This window comes from Ascaphus truei, chromosome 17, assembly GCF_040206685.1.
Source record: "Ascaphus truei isolate aAscTru1 chromosome 17, aAscTru1.hap1, whole genome shotgun sequence".
Taxonomy (NCBI): domain Eukaryota; kingdom Metazoa; phylum Chordata; class Amphibia; order Anura; family Ascaphidae; genus Ascaphus; species Ascaphus truei.
In genome coordinates this window covers 14,033,966-14,054,641 of record NC_134499.1, presented here as the reverse complement: position 1 = coordinate 14,054,641, position 20,676 = coordinate 14,033,966, and the positions used below count along the sequence as shown (strand labels likewise).

The following is a 20,676-nucleotide window of genomic DNA, read 5'->3' as shown; positions in this document are numbered from 1 at the left end:
AACGGTCTGTGTTCTGGGAGCAGCTATAAGTTATGCCAGCCTGGGGTTAAAGGTCTGTGTTCTGGGAGCAGCTATAAGTTATGCCAGCCTGGGGTTAAAGGTCTGTGTTCTGGGAGCAGCTATAAGTTATGCCAGCCTGGGGTTAAAGGTCTGTGTTCTGGGAGCAGCTATAAGTTATGCCAGCCTGGGGTTAAAGGTCTGTGTTCTGGGAGCAGCTATAAGTGATGCCAGCCTGGGGTTAAAGGTCTGTGTTCTGGGAGCAGCTATAAGTTATGCCAGCCTGGGGTTACAGGTCTGTGTTCTGGGAGCAGCTATAAGTTATGCCAGCCTGGGGTTAAAGGTCTGTGTTCTGGGAGCAGCTATAAGTGATGCCAGCCTGGGGTTAAAGGTCTGTGTTCTGGGAGCAGCTATAAGTGATGCCAGCCTGGGGTTAAAGGTCTGTTTTCTGGGAGGAGCTATAAATTATGCCAGCCTGGGGTTAAAGGTCTGTGTTCTGGGAGCAGCTATAAGTTATGCCAGCCTGGGGTTAAAGGTCTGTGTTCTGGGAGCAGCTATAAGTTATGCCAGCCTGGGGTTACAGGTCTGTGTTCTGGGAGCAGCTATAAGTTATGCCAGCCTGGGGTTACAGGTCTGTGTTCTGGGAGCAGCTATAAGTGATGCCAGCCTGGGGTTACAGGTCTGTGTTCTGGGAGCAGCTATAAGTTATGCCAGCCTGGGGTTAAACTTTGTTTTTGTTTTTTTTTTTTGTTTTTTTTTAGCTACTCTGATTTTAAATGTTTTGTTTGCTGCTCTGCCCCCCTAAATTCTCTGTAATGCTGGGTTCTCAACTCCTGGCCTGTTGGGGATATTGAACACTAGTTTTAAGGACATACCTGATTAGCACAGGTGGCTCAATCAGTGGCTGTCTAAGACTGCACCCTCTGTGCTGAAGCAGGGATATCCTTGGAATGTGACCTGTTGGGGTCTTGAACACCACCTGCTCTGCATTTGTTTGAACGGTAGCCTGTACCTGCCATCGGTGTGCCCAGGATATACTTGAAAACGAGAAATCAATGTTCCGCCCCCCTGGTAAAATATCCTACGTTTTATTTAGGATGGATGAATTAATTTCTGCCCCAAACAGATAACAATGTAAGAGTTTAGTAGTTCAGCCGCTGGAGGATGAAGCCAGCACTGGGGTTTTGTAACTCCCCATCGTGGCGTTTCTGTTGGTGGTTGGAGAGGGTGGAGTAGAAGCCGTGATGCTTGGTGTCTATAATTTGAGTTTCTTACTTTAAGTCGCTGTAGAAGCCTCCTTGGCTGTTCTAAACGTGTAACGATGCGCAGTATTTCACTCTGCTGCAGCAGGTGTTTCAGAAAATAATCTGCCGTTCCTCCCTGTTAGATCGTCCTGGAGAACTATGCCTACCCCGGAGTGCTGCTGATCGGTACCGACTCTCACACCCCCAATGGTGGAGGCCTTGGGGGGATCTGTATCGGTGTGGGGGGCGCTGATGCTGTGGATGTTATGGCTGATATTCCATGGGAGCTCAAATGCCCAAAAGTGAGTGACACCCCCTCCTCCACCCCGTGTCGCATGGTCAACTTGCAGACCGCCAGTTTATTAATGTAAATGATAGAAAATCAGAGTACGTGAACACTTTGCCCTCAGCCTGCCCATTCTCCTCACCATTGTGATGTCTTAGACCAACTCCAGTCCTTAAGGGTCACAACAGGCCAGGTTTTCAGGATCTCTCTGCTTCAGGACAGATGGCTCCGTCGCCAATAGCAATTAATTGAAACGCCTGTGCTCATGCAGGGATATCCCTAACCTGACCTGTTGGTGGCCCTTAAGGACTGGAGATGGCCACCCCTGCCTTTGAAACAAGACTATGCTACATGTGAAAGAGCCAATGATCTTCTAGGTTCTATCACATATGTATATATGTGTATATATATCTTTACTGTTTGCCCCCACCACCCCTGCTGGGAGGCTGGTCTTTGAATCCAGCACCTTTTCAGTGAAGAACTTCCTCATTTCCGCCAAGATTCCCAGCTTCAGAGCATGGCTTGTTCTAGCACTTTTCTCTTCAATATAGTCTCTAACTGGCTCGCATAGGAAGAGATGGAAACTATCTGTTCCAAATGGAAACGCCGTATCCGTCTCGGCTTGCTCACATCAGCAAATCTCCCCATAAGCGTTCCGAGCCGCGTCCTCTGTCCCGGCCGCTCCGTCTCGCTACCGCTCACGTCCTCAAAAGGACACCGGTGTACGTTGCTTCCAGCGTAGGAGCCATGTGGGGCGGCGGTGGCGGCATAGGAATAGAAGAATCTACTTTATTTGGGACTCTTGTAAGGAAATTGACCCGAAATGTATCTTTGTTTGAATGTCTGTTACTCACTGGCGACCAGTGACTCCTTTCCAAATGGACCGTTCGCGCTTGCATTTATATTGTAAACCAGTTTCTCCTAAATATCCTTCACGCTTTGTAAGTGATTTGGGCTCTACATTTATTTAAAAGGTTTGATCATATATTGTATTAGCACAACCGGCATCACTTCTAAATTTATACATCTCCTTTGCTTTAAGGAAAGTGGTTGGATAGCACATGCTGATCTTGTGGTGAGCTCGGTTGCACCATCTCTGCTGGGAAGGTTGGGCTGTGGTAATGGCTCCATCTTTGTTCTCTTCAGGTCATTGGTGTCAAGTTGACAGGAAAGCTGTCGGGCTGGTCCTCCCCGAAAGACGTTATTCTGAAGGTGGCCGGGATCCTGACTGTAAAAGGGGGGACAGGGGCCATTGTAGAGTACCACGGACCTGGTATAGACTCCATCTCCTGCACCGGTGAGAAGCACTGAGGAAGGAGCCACATCATTGTCTTGATGTCTTTGGGGTCTTCTAGCTGCAGCCTTTCCTTTGGCCATTATCTTTCTCCTTCATTACTGTGACCCACATACATGATTGGGTGGCATAGTCATGACTAGTCTTTGGAGTGAAAAAATCTAGTTGGAAACCCTGTGATGCCTAATCACCTTCTTTTGTATGTCATCTGATAACTACAGGGCCATGGTAACCAGATGTGACCTCTCAGGACCTTAACATGCTGGGATTACCTCATTTGTTTTATATGTAGTTTACAGCACAGAATGGTCCCGTTCAGACTTCTGGGGGTTGTTTTCTCTGGTATAAGTGTCAATATTTAGAGGTTTTACTTCATTTAAGCAGAATGTAGAATTTGCAGATAAGACACTTGACTCGCCTAGTCAACCCATTTCCCCAAATGCTGTGAAACCTCACCCTATTGGCTCCTTTGGTTTTTCATATGCAGAGAAGCTTTGTCCATCTCAAACCGTTTTAAATTCCTTTGGTGTATTGGCCTCCACCTCTGGGAGACTATTCCATGAATCAACCACCCTTTCTGTAATGTACTTCCTTACATTTCTGCTGATCGTTTCGGTTCAGAGCATGGCCGCTTCTAGTACTTTCTGACACATGCTTCCCGCCTGCTCTTTTGTTGAAACCCTTGACCATGTTTCAAAGTGTCTATCCGATCCCTTCTCTCCAAGTTGAGCTCGTTTTAGGGTTTCCCGATAACTTGATTTGTCCGTCTCTTCGAGTAAATAAAATGCACGTTGGCCCACTAGGGACACACAACAATTTGGCAGCGTCATAAACGTGGAGCTACGTTTGTTACCTCTTGCAGAAATACACCATCGTGTATTCATTCTGCGTTCCCAAGAGGTAACATAAATGTAGTTCTGAGTTTGATGACCAAATTGTTGCGTATCCGTAGTGCGGCGATCGTGCTAATTTTACCTGCAATATCTCTATTTCGAGATGAATCGGGACGGCAAGAAAAGGGAGTGAAAGGCGGCTACCTTCAGCTACAACTTGGCAGAGGACCACGATATCCTACAAGTGAGCGAGGAGAACTTTGTATTCTGTTGCGTTATTTTTGACTTGATCTGTTGGTCGCCGCGTCTCTCCCTCTGCCCAGGAATGGCCACCATCTGCAACATGGGTGCTGAGATCGGAGCCACCACCTCGGTCTTCCCATACAACCAGCGCATGAAGACGTACATGAATAAGACTGGAAGAGCAGGTGAGGTCGCCCTCTGTAATGGGGATTTATATAGTGCTTTGCTTTTACTCGGGCTAACGGGATTCTGCATAGAGATAAATTACTTGATATGTTGACGCCGCTTTCCCTCTGCTGGATAGTCTTAGTCCTGCTCATTTGAAGAACTGGTCACTTCTGCGGCACAGGGAAGGCGGCCTCCCAGTATATTGAGAAGGGGCTGTGTCGTGGCTTCTGTCAGGCAAGCTCTGGGCTTCATTCACGTGACTAGCATTCAGTAGACTGGGACATTTGATCGCAGTCACGACCAAATGACTAGCGTTTCACCACAGAGACCCTCTGCCGCAGCCGATCCGCCGCTTCTCCGAGAAGGTGACGTTTCGGCGGTTAAGGCAGGGAGTTGGTCTCAGAGGTTGGGGTAAGGGCTCTTGGGGTAGAGGGTAGTGTTGTTATTGGAGGTGACGATTGAGTTTAGGCACTTGGCAGCAAAGATGCCAGCGGTGACAAATCCCGGCAGTGGGCTGAGTCACGGCAAATCTCCGGCACTCGTTTGGTCACGGCGAAATGGCTGCAACCACATGTCACAGACCAGAGTTCAGGGGCATGGGAGAGTTAAATGTAATAGGTCTCGCATGCAAGTGAAGTAATCGCGGTGATGTTAATGGGTTTATGTGCAGCCATTTATGTAAAAGATTTAATGAGCAGAAAACTGAAGGTTATGGTGTGGCCTCCATGCTAAGATGGAGATGTGTGCACACCCCTCTGCCAGAACCAGAAGGTGAGGAAACAGGGCAGGCTTTACCATGCAGTCACCTATAAGGGAATAAAACGTCAGCGCTCAGCCAGGTTTAAAGAATGAAATTTAAATGGACTTGGATCCATTGATCAATGCCTTGGTTAGAGCTCAGTCTGTAACTAGTTCTGCACAGGGCAGGGTGGCTAACTGCAGTCCTCAAGGGCCACAGGCACGTCAGGATATCCTGCTTCAGCACAGTTGGTGCGGTCTTTGATTGAGCCACCTGTCCCAGTAACCCATGAAACCCTTTTGAAAAGATCACCGCTATTAGTTCGCTTCGAAGTAGTCTGCCACTTTATTAATTTAAGAACTCCCTTGCAGAATGTGTCCCTCCCCCCGCAGCGCAGGGATGAGAATCCCAATCTGTTTTCGATATGACGATAATCTGCTTCCCACCTGTCCGTGGATTAAATTCGTGAATCAAGTTGCATGTGGGGACAGCTCAGATCTCGCTGACTTGGGATCTCTTCAGCTGTTGCCCTGACAACCGGCTATTAAATGTTCCTGCTCATCATACTTATTCAGAGGAGCACGTGCGCGTGTCACCCCCACACTTTCATATAATGGAAAATGGTAGCAAATCTGAGCAACTTGGCATGTTGCAGCTCCAATGTATGCACAGGTGACTTAAACCTAAGGCCTTCACTTGGAGGGATAAGAGGATAGTACCAGTACTGGCAGAGAGCCTGCGATGTGCTGCACACATGCAAAGGTTACACCTCTTATTGCTATGCGTCTCTACAGGGCGAGTGTTATCCATGTACCCCTCCGAATGAAGAAAGCTTAAACCTGCATTTAAACCCTGCGTTTTCCTCTTAAAATAATATTTAAAGCGGACTACGTGGCACAATTCAACGATGTGCCGACACACACGTGCGCACACACCTGCACACACCTGCACACACTGACACAGCAGTTGAAAGTTTATCATTTTAGTGACCCTGGGTGGAACGTTTAAAACATTAAGAACTTGTACTGCCCATCAGTTAATATTTTGGGTGTTACAAGGTTAATTTCCCGATCTTTGTAATGTCCTGGAGACATTGGGGGGGGGGGGGTCTTGGGTGGTTCGGGTAAAATTAGGGGTAGCTCAATGGTGAGGTCCGTGATGGTCTAAATCGGGGATGGACAAAACGTTGCCCACCTAATAAATGAGCAAAAAAAGAGATTTATCCATTAAAAATCCTTAATTAAATATAACCGGAAACTTAAGAATATTGACATACATTTTTCAAATGCACACCATTTTAATCGGTTCTTTAACAATTAAAAACATAAAATAAATCCATTCAATTTAAATAATTAAATTGTAATGTAATGTAAATTATTCCCCAGATTTGTGTGAGACTTTTTCGTACAGATCGGTAGTGACCGACGGTCACGTGGGCGCCGTCTGCTTCTGCTATCCACCTCGCAAATTAATTCGAACAAACCCCCTCCCACCTCCCCCTCCAGTGGAACAGAAAATACACCCGAATCGGTGCTTGTGTTCTGCACCAAGTGCTAATGATCTCTCTCCGAACATCCAGCACTTTAATTTACGTGATTGCCACAGCTCTCCTTGTTTCCGGTAACTGACCTCCTCCATATTGTTTCAGCCGCTGCTTCCCTGGCAGACGAGTTCAAGAGTCATTTAGTCCCTGATGAGGGGTGTGAATACGATGAGCTGATTGAAATCAACCTCGACGAGGTGAGTAGGTGTTACAGCTGGAAACCAGTACAAAGTATGGGGCAAACCGAAAGTATCTAGTTGAGCCCTACACCAGTTTTAAGAATGAAGCCGTGCTGTGAGCTGTATTTATTTAACCGGGGCATTCGGGCCTTTTTTTTATAGGGTTATGAGGGGCTCCCAGTATATTCTCCTGGCTGTGAAGGCTTTTCGGTGTAGAGTTTAGGCCTGGCGGTGAAAGCCGTTGTTGATTTGAGACGGTGAAGATGCCTCCTTGATAGCGTTGACCCGTTATTTTGTTTTTTTTTTGTTTGTTTTTGAGCAGCTGAAACCGCTGATTAACGGGCCGTTCACCCCGGATCTGGCTAACACAGTGTCTGACGTGGGAAAGGTCGCAGAGGAGAGGGGCTGGCCACTGGATATCAGAGTTGGTATGTCGTACAAGGAATCAATCTAAAAAGCGCCCGCAACGCACCAGCATCTAGTGCAGGGCGGTGCCACCAACAGGTCAGGTTGAGGATATCCCTGCTTCAGCACAGGTCAGTCGTTGACTGACCCACCTGTGCTGAAGGTTATATTCTGTGTAGCTGCAGAGTGCTGTACCTTGGGCTCCCCTCCTTACCTTCATCCTCATCTATCACTCCCTTTCTCCCCTCCTTACATTCACCCTCGTGTGTCTGTCCTCTTCTCCCCCTCACCTCCCCCCCTCCGTACCGTCACCCTCGTGTCTGTCCTCTTCTCTCCCCCCTCCTCTCCCCCCTCCGTACCCTCACGCTTCTGCTTTCACTCCCCAGGTCTGATTGGCAGCTGCACCAATTCCAGCTACGAGGATATGGGGCGGGCAGCTTCTGTAGCCAAGCAAGCCCTCGCCCATGGGCTGAAGTGCAAGTCTCAGTTTACCATCACCCCCGGCTCTGAACAGATCCGAGCCACTATAGAGCGAGACGGATATGTAAGTGCTGAAGCTGGGCGGCCATCTAAACACTTCTAGTAATCTACAAAGCATGAACATGGGAAAGCCTGTGCCTGAGCTCTGTAGGCTGCAGAAGGTGTTCCACGCATGCTTTATTATTGCACAATAAATACCATAGCATCACAACCTGCAATAAATCTGCTGTGTGCGCTCAGACACTGAAGGGGTTAATAGAGGGATCGGCAGAATATCCCTGCTTCAGCACAAGTGGCTGTCTTCACAGCCACGTGTGCTGAAGCAGGGATATCCTGAACATGACCTGTTGGTTGCCCACCCCTGGGTTAATGGCTGCAGTTTGACTCTGTTCTTGTCTGCCAGGCTGCGATTCTCCGTGACGTTGGAGGGGTTGTGCTTGCGAACGCCTGCGGCCCTTGCATCGGACAGTGGGACAGGTACATTTTACAACTGACTATGTTAAACACCGCTTTAGGATGGTGATTTCGGGTATAGCCCCGGGGTCTGTTGCAGTACCTGCCCTGAAGTAAGGTTGTGAGGATGTCCCTGCTCTCTGATCATGTACGTCTCATCCCATGTAGGAAAGATGTTAAGAAAGGAGAGAAGAATACCATTGTGACATCGTATAACCGGAACTTCACAGGACGCAATGATGCTAACGTCGCGACTCACGCCTTTGTCACATCCCCAGAGGTGCGTGGCGACATGCAGTGACTTTACTTTATGGTACTGCCCTGGATTTGTTCTAACCGTAGCGGGTTTCAGAAGCTGTGCGTTGTGGTCACTATTTTAATCCACATCATGCACCCACGGGTTACAATACCCATTCATACAGCTGAGCGGGAGATATAGAACTGGTCCCATACAATGTCTAGCTGCAGACTGAAACTTTCACATGTTGGCAGTAAATAAAAATCGCAGTTGTGAGCACAGTCACGTCTCCAAGCCTGCAACCCTGCCCCATCGCCATTATCTGTTGGCATACAATGCTTGCGCTGCAGCCAGGGTTTCTGGGTAATGCTCATGCAAATGAGCAGTGTCACTTATCCATTTGAACATGGACCCGTATAAGCTTATGACTGCCGTATTATACCGCGTTTACAACAAAGCCTGGGTTAAAGTGCAGAGCCAGTAAACCCTATTCGGACAGCAATTTTCGCCTTTTTGGGTCTCATCGGTGTGAGTTTGGTTGTGAGATGCTTGCACATGTTGGTATAACCTGCACATGTTGGTATAACCTTTCTGTGGCAATCGAGCCCGTCCTTATTTTGTATTCCTTTTCCTGACAAAATGATAACACTTGGGGGTATTATAACGTGGCCAGGCAGCAACTGCAATTGGCCAGAGCAGAATCCTTAAAAAGAAGCCAAGTTGCCAGTGCATTGTCATACTCTCCATTCATTACATCCTTTTTTGCTGGAATGTTTTTGTTTCGTTTCCAGATAGTCACCGCCTTGTCAATTGCTGGCACCTTGAAGTTTGACCCGGAGAGAGACTTCCTCACTGGTGCCGATGGGAAGAAATTTAAGCTGGAGGCCCCAGATGCTGACGAACTTCCCAGAGCGGTAATTATTCCTGCAGTACATTGCCCTTGGTCAGTGGTTTTGTAGCCAGGGAGCTGGAGGAAAATCAAACCACAGCACAATAAATATGTTTGGTACCCATTGAAACTGCGGGTATCCTGTGCTTTTCTTGTAATTTACTTGGGCCTGAAAATCGGGGTTCCAGATATGGGATCAAATGACCACCAGAGATTGCCATAGAAGCCACACAAATAACGACAATGGTTTGAGAAGATAAATATTCATTCTTGTGGAACAAGTCCTAACGGGGGCAGAAGGACTAGCTTTCAGGTTTGTTTGTATGCCACATATGGAAGAAGTTGTGACTTGGTGCTCTTACTGTATGGAAACTCTTGTACTTTTTTAGTTGTAAGTGGGTTTTTTCTCGTCCTACTGTAACTGCCTGACATGAGTCCTTCATAGATTACATCAGTTTGCAGAGGTCTTTAAACTACAGGTGTACTTGGAAAGCTGTAGAACAAAGAAGCAAAAGGCGCACTGCCAGGGAGTCAGGTGGTGCAAAAATAAATAAAATCCATTTATTTCAGAACATATCTGATAAAAAAAACATCACCCCAGGGGGGGGGGGGGTGTAACAAACCACCTCCTATGCGTTTCGGACGGGTAGGTCCTTTTATCAAGGAGTGTGGAACATATGGCAATCAGGGCGTCCTATATACCCCCAGTAAATGAGGCAAAATCAAATCACCTGGAAAAATCTTGTAAAGCTGCATCCAACAAGAGACTTGAGGCTTGGAGATCTCTGTACATTATTTCATCTGTGAAGAACACTTGCATTGAGTCTAAACAAAAACAGAGAGGCCAGCGCAACATACAAAATGACACAACAATGCTTCAGTGCTTATCTGCTCATGAGTAAGGGTCATTTAGTTAAAGACTTTGGCCAAAAGGTTATAAGCCTGCAGCCACTTCACAGCATGCCCAATCTGCAGCCCCTTACACTGCCTGGCACAATTCTCATGTACCTCTCTTTTCTGCTGGAGGGAGAAAGACCATACTGGGTCTGTGATACACAGGATCATGATAACAACTGCTAATTGGAAAGTGGGGCGGGGCAAGCTTTAAACCATGGGGAGGAGGGGCCACACCTCCAAGCAACAGCTGCATAACCCATCCAGCTCCAGAACCCCAAAACCCACCCTCACATCATATATACAGCATGTATATTGGTGTCAAAAAGCAGTGCTACTTGCATTGTTTGTTGCAAGTTGCAAATCTGATGTACACCTTTCTAGGACCCATACAGCTACTAGAACTTTGAACAAGACGCTGTTTCCACACGCAAATTAAGGGGGTAGCAGACCTTGTAATGCTATCCCAGATATTGATAGTGTAAAGATCACTCCCAGATCAGCATGTTACATGGATCTTTCTGCCTCCTCTGCAGGACTTTGACCCTGGTCAGGACACCTACCAGTACCCGCCCAAGGATGGTAGCGGCATGCGTGTTGATGTCAGTCCCTCCAGCCAACGCCTGGAGCTGCTGGAGCCCTTCGATCGGTGGCATGGGAAGGACCTGGAGAACATGCAGATTCTCATCAAGGTAACTTGCACACCGGGTGCCTTTTGGGTTATTGGCGATTCATTTAGGAGTTTGTGGTCTTGAACACAATATAGGTTCAATTCCTGCAGTAGCCTCTTACCATGAAGTCCAAATGTCCCGGTTCCTGAGGCATTGAAATGCACGTTTCATGGTCTAGTGAAGCGCTTTGCTGGTTTGGCAAAATGGGTCTGTCGTCCTCTTTATGCAATCTGAACCTTCAATCGCGGTCTGGCTGCTTTTGACCTGACTCTAAACCGCGGTGAATGGAAATGAGCCAAATCTCTCCCATAATCAGTGAGAAACGTCCCCTTCCACCACAGGAAGCTCTCTCCACTCACACATCGGTCACACAGCACATGCTATGTAGACTAGAATTTCCTAATTCCTAGTATAGTGTTCCCCTTTTCACTGAAACTTTTTTTTATTTCTCTATACATCCTATATGTCCTATACAGTACATCCTATATGTCCTATACATCCTTTCCTCCAGCTATTGCGCACTTGGTAAAGAAATACTGGTAGACTTGGAAAGGTCGCTGTTCAAAAGAACTTGCAAATCTAATGGATGTCACAGCCTTCTGCATAAGCCACACATTCAATAGTTGTTGAAATACATTTCTTTTTGCTCTGTCCTTCTCTAAGCCCGCCTGGGCTGTATAATGCTGTACAGAAGTTTTAGGAACAGAGGGAAATACACATGCTAATTAGCATTTCCGTATTCAGAATCTACAGTTTGAGTTATTCAACTAGTTTTCTAGACGGTCCAGATCTCCTCCCCCTCGCCCCCATAAAAATAGGAGTGGAAGGGCCACAAGTAATGTAATTATGGATGCATTTATTATATAATAACGTTTAATACTTGCATTACCTTGTCTTACATGGAATTTCAGTGTAAATAGACCCCTGGTTTCAGTCTTTAAAGCAGGCCTGCACAACATGCGGCCCCCCTGGCCTCTCTGTGCGGCCCCCCTGGCCTCTCTGTGCGGCCCGCGATGACTCCGGCCGGCGCCTGTTAATTAATAATATAAAAAAAAAAAGGTTTTTAAAAAATGGCGATTCCGCTCTCTCAACCCCCTCCGCTCCCCTCTCTCCCCCCTCCCTCCCCCCCCCCCCCCCTCTCTCTCCCCCCCCCCCCTCTTCTCTTCTCTTCCCCCCCCCCCTCTCTTCTCTCCCCCCCCCCCTCTCTTCTCTTCCCCCCCCCCCTCTCTTCTCTTCCCCCCCCCCCCCTCTCTTCTCTTCCCCCCCCCTCTCTTCTCTTCCCCCCCCCCCCCCCCGCGCGAGTCCGCGGTGGTGCGCAAGAACAGCAGCATGAGGAACATGCGGCAGCCATATTTTTTTATTTTTCAATAGCAGGATGCCGGGCTTTAGAGTAGAAGCAGGGGATTGGAGGTCAGAGCATGCTGGGGGCGGGGCTTAGTACCGGGGAGGATATGCTGAGCTAAGGTGTGTATGTGCATAAACGGGCTGTGGGGGGGGGGGGTGTGAGTGAAAAACGGGCTGGGGGGTTTGGGAGTGAAAAACGGGCTGGGGGGGGGAGTGAAAAACGGGCTGGGGGGGGGGTTGGGAGTGAAAAACGGGCTGGGGGGGGGGTTGGGAGTGAAAAACGGGCTGGGGGGGTTGGGAGTGAAAAACGGGCTGGGGGGGGGGAGTGAAAAACGGGCTGGGGGGGGAGTGAAAAACGGGCTGAGGGGGGGGTGGGAGTGAAAAACGGGCTGCTGCAGGGGGTGGGGGTGTAAATCGGGCTGCAGTGGGGTGGGGCAAACGGAGAAGGGGGAGAGGGGGGGAAGGGAGAGAGAGGGGGGGAGATGCGGGGAGTGGGAGAGATGAGGAGGGGGATATGCAGGGAGTGGAAGAGATGAGGGGGAGATGCAGGGAGTGGATGAGGAGGGCGAGATGCAGGGTGTGGAAGGGATGAGGAGGGGGAGATGCGGGGAGTGGAAGAGATGAGTCACTGTCATTCACCCACCCACCGCCATTCACCCACCCACCATCATTCACCCAACTGTCATTCACCCACCCAGTCACTGTCATTCACCCACCCACTCACCCAGGCAGGCAGTCACATGTCTTTTGTTGAAAATATAAAAAATAAACAGGTTGCATTGTAATGTTTTTTCTGTATCACAATAAGAAAACAGTTAAGTAAAAGTTGCGCGCTAAAAGATATTTTTTCGGGCGGCGGGGGCCTGCTCCTTTCATTTGTCCCGGGCCCCATGATTTCTGTTGGCGGCCCTGTGGGTGATGTGATGTGCAGGGGGGGAGGGTGATGGGAGGTGCAGGGGGGGAGTGGATGATGTGAGGTGCAGGGGGGAGGGTGATGGGAGGTGCAGGGGGGGAGTGGGTGATGGGAGGTGCAGGGGGGGGAGGGTGATGGGAGGTGCAGGGGGGGTCCTTGGAGGTGCCAGGGCAGGTGATTTGAGGTGCAAGGCGGGTGATTTGGGGTGCATGGGTGGTGATTTGAGGTGCAAGGGGGGAAAGTGATGTGAGGTGCAAGGGGGGAAAGTGATGTGAGGTGCAAGGGGGGAGAATGATGTGAGGTGCAGGGGGGAGAGTAATGTGAGGTGCAGGGGGGAGAGATGTGAGGTGCAAGGGGGGAGAGGGATGTGAGGTGAAGGGGGTGTGATGTGTGTGCTGTGCAGGGGGGTATTCTGTGTTTGATGTGGAGGGGGAGTATTATGTGTGTGGGTGAGGGGGAGAGATGGGGGTATGAGAGATAGATGGGGAGTATCGCAAAGGTTGATAGTGAGGGGTTCTTGGGGAGATATGATGATGATGAGGTGCTGGAGGAGAGATGGTGGTGGTGATGATTTTACCCGTGCGGCCCAATTTTTTTTTCCTTGGAGCAGTTCGGCCCTTCTCATTTTACGAGTTGAGCAGGCCTGCTTTAAAGCAAACTTGGAGTCTGGATAAAAGATGGACGTTCTTTGAAGTGTTTTATTTCTATGTTTTCTCGTGCAATTGGTCACTTAAGCACCAAGTAATACGTGATTGTGTTGTGCACATGATGCCTTCTCATAGCTGAATTTATGGAGACTGGACTCAAATTGGTGACCTTCCCTTCTAGGTGAAGGGAAAGTGTACAACTGACCACATCTCCGCAGCCGGCCCCTGGCTGAAGTTCCGTGGACACCTGGACAACATCTCCAACAACCTGCTGATCGGTGCCATTAACATAGAGAATGACAAGGCAAACTGCGTGAAGAACTGTCTGAACCAGGAGTACGGAGCCATCCCGGACACTGCTCGCTACTACAAGGTGATGGGATGGAAACGCCTTAATTTCCCAACTCTGATTTCCCTCCCCCCAACTCTGTGATTCTCCCCCTCCCCATCACCCCCAAACTCTGATTTCCTACCCCCCCCCCCCCCAACTCTGTCATCCCCTCAACTCTGGGCACCCACACCACATCACACCTGTAGGAAAAACTTCTATTGGTACAATGCCAACATTCTACATCTCTGTACAACATGGGCGGGATGGATAATAACATTGTATAACGAGTACATATGTTAAGACACAGTGAGATCATAGGAAGGAGGTCCCTGTCCCAAGGAGCTTACAATCTAAAAGCTTAATTAGCACGCATGGAAATCAGGATTGGGAAGTCACAGCTAATGTCTGCCCACAGGCACATGGCGTGAACTGGGTGGTGATTGGTGATGAGAATTACGGTGAGGGATCCAGCAGAGAGCACGCTGCCCTGGAACCGCGGCACTTGGGTGGCAGAGCCATCATCACCAAGAGCTTTGCTAGGATTCACGGTGAGTTGGCAATGGCAAATACCTGGGTCTGTCCTGGCTCTGAGTGGTATTTCTAACCTTAATGGTTAGATTCAAAAACAATGAGTTGGTTTCAAAATCTCATTGAAGCCCACAGTTCTGATGGTTTTTTCCCAAATTACCATTATAGGGGTGCCAGAACCCCAAGGGAACATGGATCTGCATTTAAGCAACGATCCTAAGCCCCATTTTTTTTGTCTATGATCTAGTACTCAATTTGTGTGTTTCCCCCCCAGAAAAATAGCAGTTTTATTCCTTTTTATAAGGGTTTGTGGCTTCAGCTCCTGTTACAACTACTAGAAGTCCAATTGAACTCCTTTTTTAAAACGTTCAATGTCACAAGCAAATAGCTGAGTTGAGGATCAGTCTCTGAAGCCAAGCCGTTTGGCTGCTAGTCCTGGGGTTGCTGCGGTGTTGGCTGTAACGGGCTCTGCGTACCTGACTCATTTCAGAAACCAATCTGAAGAAGCAAGGCCTTCTGCCTCTCACCTTCTCCGACCCGGCTGACTACGATAAAATTCACCCCGAGGACAAGATCACAATCGCTGGACTCAAGACCCTGGCACCTGGGAAGGTAACTGGCAGGGGGGGTGGCTGAGTTTAGGGGCGGGAAGAGTTGATCGATCACTGCTCCATCAGTCCTGCACTGTTAGCGGTCCTTGAGGACTGGAGTTGGGGACCTCTGCGACAGGGCTTCTGTCTGCCTTCAGGTGCTAGAAAGCATCCTGTCAGCTTAGGGGTGTTCAGACTATTTCAGTGTTTAAAACTGCAGGACCATATTGCTCATGTTAGTGTGAGGGTGGTGGTGATCCGGTCCAGGTTTTCTGTTCTCAAGTGGTTTGTTTACAAAGTTTATTGTGGCAAGAGATGAAGACAGACCAGATTGTATCATTGTCACACGGTGTATGTGGAGTGAGGAGTATATAGGGCTCTGCGTGTGGAACTGGTCTTGGATTTACACAGCGGCGTTCAGCAGTGGTCAGCATTAGTCTTTGCATGATCAGGAGCCCATAGTTTAAATACCCAGTGTAGGAGTATCTTTGTAGTAGGAATACTGCATTTTGAACGTGGCTCTAATCCGTGTCTCCTAATCTGAGGCACATTGTTACCTACCTGTGCCTCAGACATGAAAATAAGAACTACAGGGCAGTGACCTGTGCCTGGGAAATACAATGTATGGTGGGGAGTATATTGTCAGTGCTATAGAAAGCAATATTAAGGCTTTATTTTTTGTTTGTCATTCTCCATTTCACTCTGACGCCGCACCTAAAGTTTACTCCTTCTCTGTCTGCAGCCCTTAAAGTGCATCATTACGCATCAGAACGGCAGCCAGGAGACCGTCCTTCTGCAGCACACCTTCAATGAGACCCAGATTGAATGGTTTCAGGCCGGCAGTGCCCTCAACCGCATGAAAGAGATACAGAAATAAGCCTGTCTGGCTTCTCTCTGCCGTTAACATCGCCAGTAGTACCGGCTCAGAATAACCAATCACTTATTTCATGAGCACATCATTCTCCCCTCTCCCTGTGTCTGTCCCTTACCATTCAATAACAGACTTTTTTTTTTTTAAGTTGCTAATCCTGCCACTGCACATTTTACCTCCTCAGTAACTCCTCCGATCACACATTTCTTCCACCCATATTTTTTTTTTGTATTTATTGCCAGTTTTGTCTTGAGGAGATGGCCGGGTCAGACTGCGATGTCATCCAGTCTGTTGGAAAGTCTAAAAAAATAAAATAATGAATAAATAAAAAATAGAAATGCTACGTTTTAAAATATATATTTTAACTCAGCGCTGACTCATTAAAATGTATGTGACTGACATGGTTTTTTATGTCCCTCTTCTATGTACAGCACCCAGAGTGTACTTGGTCCTTTACAAAAGTGACTATAGAGAATAATAATCCAATAAGTGCAACACAATCAGACTAGGGCTACTTAACTCTCCAGGGTCGGGATTTCTAAGGGGTATGATGGGAGACCTGCAGGGGTGAGGGGTGAGGGGTGAGGGGTGAGGGGTGAGGGAATAAGGCCAGTAGATGGCAGTGCTTTGCCATTAGGGTTGGTAGACGTGGCTGTGATTACTAGGCTACTGGGATGCTCCAATTAAGAGTCGTGTCACAGGACACTTAACACCGGAATCGTAGACCGAGCAAGAGGTTAAATAAAACGAGTTTATTTGGCATGAGGTTGACAGCCACAACATTAAACACCCACAAAGGGGAATACGCTATACGAGGTGCTAGACGTTGCTACCATTCTCAGTCCGCAGTGGGTACTGCAGTAGTCCAGGGATGCTGCTTGTACGATAGCAAGGTCAAAGTGCTCGCTTCCAATACGAGCCTCACTTTAGTGTCTGGCAAAACCCTGGCATGACACCTACTACGCTGCGACCAGAATAGTCTCTGGAACTGAAGTCAGCAGCACTTTACATAGACTCGCCGTCTCCATAGAAAGGCATGGAAGACAGGGTGCTGACCAATCACCAAGTAGCGGCTTGTCTGGGATGGGCCAATCCAGGACGTGGGAGGTAACTGTAACCCAGCAACGATTCCCAGAGGCTGCTTGATATTTCCAGTAGAGATAGGTGCCTCAGAGTCTGGCAGGGTTGCCACCACTCTGGTTTTGACCACGTATCCCCGGGCTCCAGTTTTACCTAGTAAACCTCTGGGTGGTTGCAACCTTGGGCGGGTGGTGGCGTTTGGCGGCCTCGGACTCCTCTCAGCATCTTCCCCTGCTAGTAATTCCTTTCAATATGGCAACTCAGCGGCGAATGGCGCTGCGCTGCCATGGCAACGGGTTTGCTACATGATGCCACAGCATCACGTGATGCCCGTTGACATGCCAAGAGGATGCTACGTGATGTCATGCGGCACATCCTGTTGTCATGGCACTTGACGTCACTTAGCGTCCTGCTGCCATGGCAATGAGGCGCCAGAGCGGCCGTATTGACGGGATGCAGCGGTGGATGTTGGAATGATGCCGCCGAAGGTAAGCGTGATATTTTAAAATGTCTCAGAGTTGGACTTCAGTAGAAGGTGGCACTCCCGGAGTCTGGGCTGAACAAATGCTCCGCGCGCAGAGGAATTGTTACCCAGATTTGAGTCAGCACCCTTCCCCACGCCTAACACGGGCTGGAGCGCTACACAACCCTGGCTAGCAGGGCCCAATCTCTGTGCAGGCTGGTTGAGTGAATTACCAGCTCTGATGTTCTTGATACATTTTCTTTCATGCTGCTATGTAGGAAGAAAAGGAGTTCAAGCGCCAATACCGTTTGACAATATTTAAAGTGAACACACTTGGGATACCAGAAATAAATATATTACATATGGAGGTAGTGCAGCTCCAGAAAAGGACTCAAACTGGCGGCCAAAACCGGTACACTGAAGCAAGGGAGCCGGAGCGCAAATACTACCCAAATATGTGGAAAAATAAGAGAGACCCAAAATAGCGCAATAACATCAACACTGTGATGGTAATAGAAGGTATCTTACTCAAATGAGAAGTAGAAAATTAGTGTTGTGGTTATTCAGAGTTACCAACTCAGAGAATATTTCTTCCAATGCGTACTGGTGGATATTCCTCTGGATCGAGAGATTAGGTAATTCCCAAATGTGAACAGAACAGAGGACACAGATAGTGTAGATTGTTTTATAAACAAGAAATTAAAAATAATACACTTGCATAAATGCTAGAGGTGCCCTGGGTCAGAAAGGGGATCGGGATCTTGTCACTTTTTCCTTGAAATAGCATATGTGGGGGCCATCTACAGAGACTGCTGCCCAGGTACAGGCAGAACTCTGTCCTGGATCCTCAGAAGGGTCTTCCACACAGCTCAGGGGGCTCCAATGGTCTGCACACTCACCCTACGCGTTTCACTCATGAGCTTCAGGGGTTAATTGTGGGCTGCTATACAAATGAAATTATTTGTAGTCTATAGAATAGATCCTGTTGGAGTTAGGAAAAATAACGTGGTGGTGCTGCCATGTGGCAAGCAGTGGCACGGTGACGGGTCTGGTGTAACGGTTAATGTGTTGGCCTTCACTGGAGAAGTTTAGATGTTCAGTTTTTTGATCTGTACCAAACACAATGCCCCATCATGTAGCTGTACCTCATCTTAGTGTAATTTTCCTGCTCCTGATGGAAAGTTACAGGAAGCTGACCCCTCGCTGAGAAACCTTACTAAGAAATGACTAACATGGGTGGGATTTATACAGGGCATTTAATTCCTGTTATACTTTTTACTAAGTCCTCAGAATTAGAAATCCAATTTTAGTAATGAAGACTTCCGTACTTTGCTGACAAAGAGCGCATTGAAAATCTAATGGCGTTGTTCCATTCAAACAGTCTTATAGGGAAAGAGAGGAGATAAAATGGTAAGAAACGTCCAAACCTTCGGTCACCACACAAACGCCAAATATAAACACAGATCCGCGCTGGACATTTAAAGGCGCCCATCATCTACATATCGCCCATCATCTACATATCGCCTATATAAAATACTTAGCGTGTGTATGATATATATCCATGAGTCTCTGCCCCACAGAGCTTACAATCTTATTTTCGGTGCTTGAGGCACAGGGAAAGCGTGCGACTTGCCCAAGGTCATCAGCAGAGTGGACGCTGCCATTTGAAACCATTTGAGAAGTAGAGATTTTATCACTGCCCTCCTGCCCCCCTGCCCCAAGGACAATGTGCATGATATGCTATAAAACAGGTTAGCACAAACTGGGGGGGAGGGGGGCGCGTCGAACTGAGCCCCGAGCTTAGAGAGGCCACGCACTCTTCCCCACAACATTCTAATTGATTGCCACGGAGAGCGCGGGGCCTCTGTAACTGCCTCTTACCTTCTCTCCGGCTTCTCCTGATAGCGATGGCGCATCGCCATGACAATGCGGCGTCACATGACGCTGTGACATCAGAAGAGGAGATACCGGAGACCAGGTAAAAGGCATGGGGGGGGGATGCGACTTAAAAGGTTTGTGCACCCCTTGCCCTAGATCATAAGCAGGTGTGGGACTGGCCTGTCTCGTTAATGCTACTTTAGTGGGAGTCTGGGATGTGATCTCACGCACGTTAACCCCTTCACAGCCAGGAGAAACCGCAACACAACGAGGAAATTGTGACTTGTAGGGTCTGGGAATATGGGGGTGTACTCAGTACTTGCATACAATGCTGCATGCACTCAGAGGTGGGGTGATGCTGCTGGGCACACTGTTGATCATGGTTGAGGAAAGCTACGCCCTTTGTGTGGTATCGGACTGGCGTTGGCAGCTGGCCCTGTGTGTGCATGTAGGGACTCTGCCCTTGTTTTTAGGTGTTATTGCAACAGTCTACAGGGCACTGCCCTTTCTTATGGAGCTGCCAACAGCCTGGGGCTCTCGAGTGACTTTTTTACAATGTTCATTCTATCTTTGTGTAACCCACATTTCCCGAGTCTAATGAAGATTACATCGACACGGACACCTGGTCAGGGTGCTGGGTCTGTGCAGGCTGGGCTGAGCCTCTCAGACCTGGTCAGGGTGCTGGGTCAGTGCAGGCTGGGCTGAGCCTCTCAGACCTGGTCAGGGTGCTGGGTGGGTGCAGGCTGGGCTGAGCCTCTCAGACCTGGTCAGGGTGCTGGGTGGGTGCAGGCTGGGCTCAGTGTCTCAGACCTGGTCAGGGTGGGTGCAGGCTGGGCTGAGCCTCTCAGACCTGGTCAGGGTGCTGGGTGGGTGCAGGCTGGGCTGAGCCTCTCAGACCTGGTCAGGGTGCTGGGTGGGTGCAGGCTGGGCTCAGTGTCTCAGACCTGGTCAGGGTGCTGGGTGGGTGCAGGCTGGGCTGAGCCTCTCAGACCTGGTCAGGGTGCTGGGTCGGTGCAGGCTGGGCTCAGTGTCTCAGAACTGGTCAGGGTGCTGGGTGGGTGCAGGCTGGGCTGAGCCTCTCAGACCTGGTCAGGGTGCTGGGTCGGTGCAGGCTGGGCTCAGTGTCTCAGACCTGGTCAGGGTGCTGGGTCAGTGCAGGCTGGGCTGAGCCTCTCAGACCTGGTCAGGGTGCTGGGTGGGTGCAGGCTGGGCTCAGTGTCTCAGACCTGGTCAGGGTGCTGGGTGGGTGCAGGCTGGGCTCAGTGTCTCAGACCTGGTCAGGGTGCTGTGTGGGGGCAGGCTGGGCTCAGTGTCTCAAACCTGGTCAGGGTGCTGGGTCAGTGCAGGCTAGTCTCAGTCTCTCAGACCTGGTCAGGGTGCTGGGCTCAGTGTCTCAGACCTGGTCAGGGTGCTGGGTGGGTGCAGGCTGGGCTCAGTCTCTCAGACCTGGTCAGGGTGCTGGGTCAGTGTCTCAG

At 49.0% G+C, this 20,676-nt stretch overlaps 1 protein-coding gene across 1 annotated transcript in view; it reads left to right on the top strand.

Moving 5' to 3' along the window:
* Positions 1 to 16,179, top strand: part of ACO2 (aconitase 2) — a 28,688-nt gene extending 12,509 nt beyond the window's left edge. The window contains exons 5-18 of the mRNA XM_075574030.1: positions 1,385 to 1,543; positions 2,674 to 2,824; positions 3,978 to 4,082; positions 6,453 to 6,544; positions 6,849 to 6,954; positions 7,318 to 7,475; positions 7,815 to 7,888; positions 8,033 to 8,144; positions 8,894 to 9,016; positions 10,422 to 10,577; positions 13,642 to 13,833; positions 14,207 to 14,339; positions 14,810 to 14,931; positions 15,652 to 16,179. Coding sequence (XP_075430145.1) covers positions 1,385 to 1,543; positions 2,674 to 2,824; positions 3,978 to 4,082; positions 6,453 to 6,544; positions 6,849 to 6,954; positions 7,318 to 7,475; positions 7,815 to 7,888; positions 8,033 to 8,144; positions 8,894 to 9,016; positions 10,422 to 10,577; positions 13,642 to 13,833; positions 14,207 to 14,339; positions 14,810 to 14,931; positions 15,652 to 15,786 — 1,818 coding nt within the window. The 3' untranslated portion in view covers positions 15,787 to 16,179. The remainder of the gene's footprint in view (positions 1 to 1,384; positions 1,544 to 2,673; positions 2,825 to 3,977; positions 4,083 to 6,452; positions 6,545 to 6,848; positions 6,955 to 7,317; positions 7,476 to 7,814; positions 7,889 to 8,032; positions 8,145 to 8,893; positions 9,017 to 10,421; positions 10,578 to 13,641; positions 13,834 to 14,206; positions 14,340 to 14,809; positions 14,932 to 15,651) is intronic.
* The last annotated feature ends 4,497 nt before the right edge of the window (positions 16,180 to 20,676 follow it).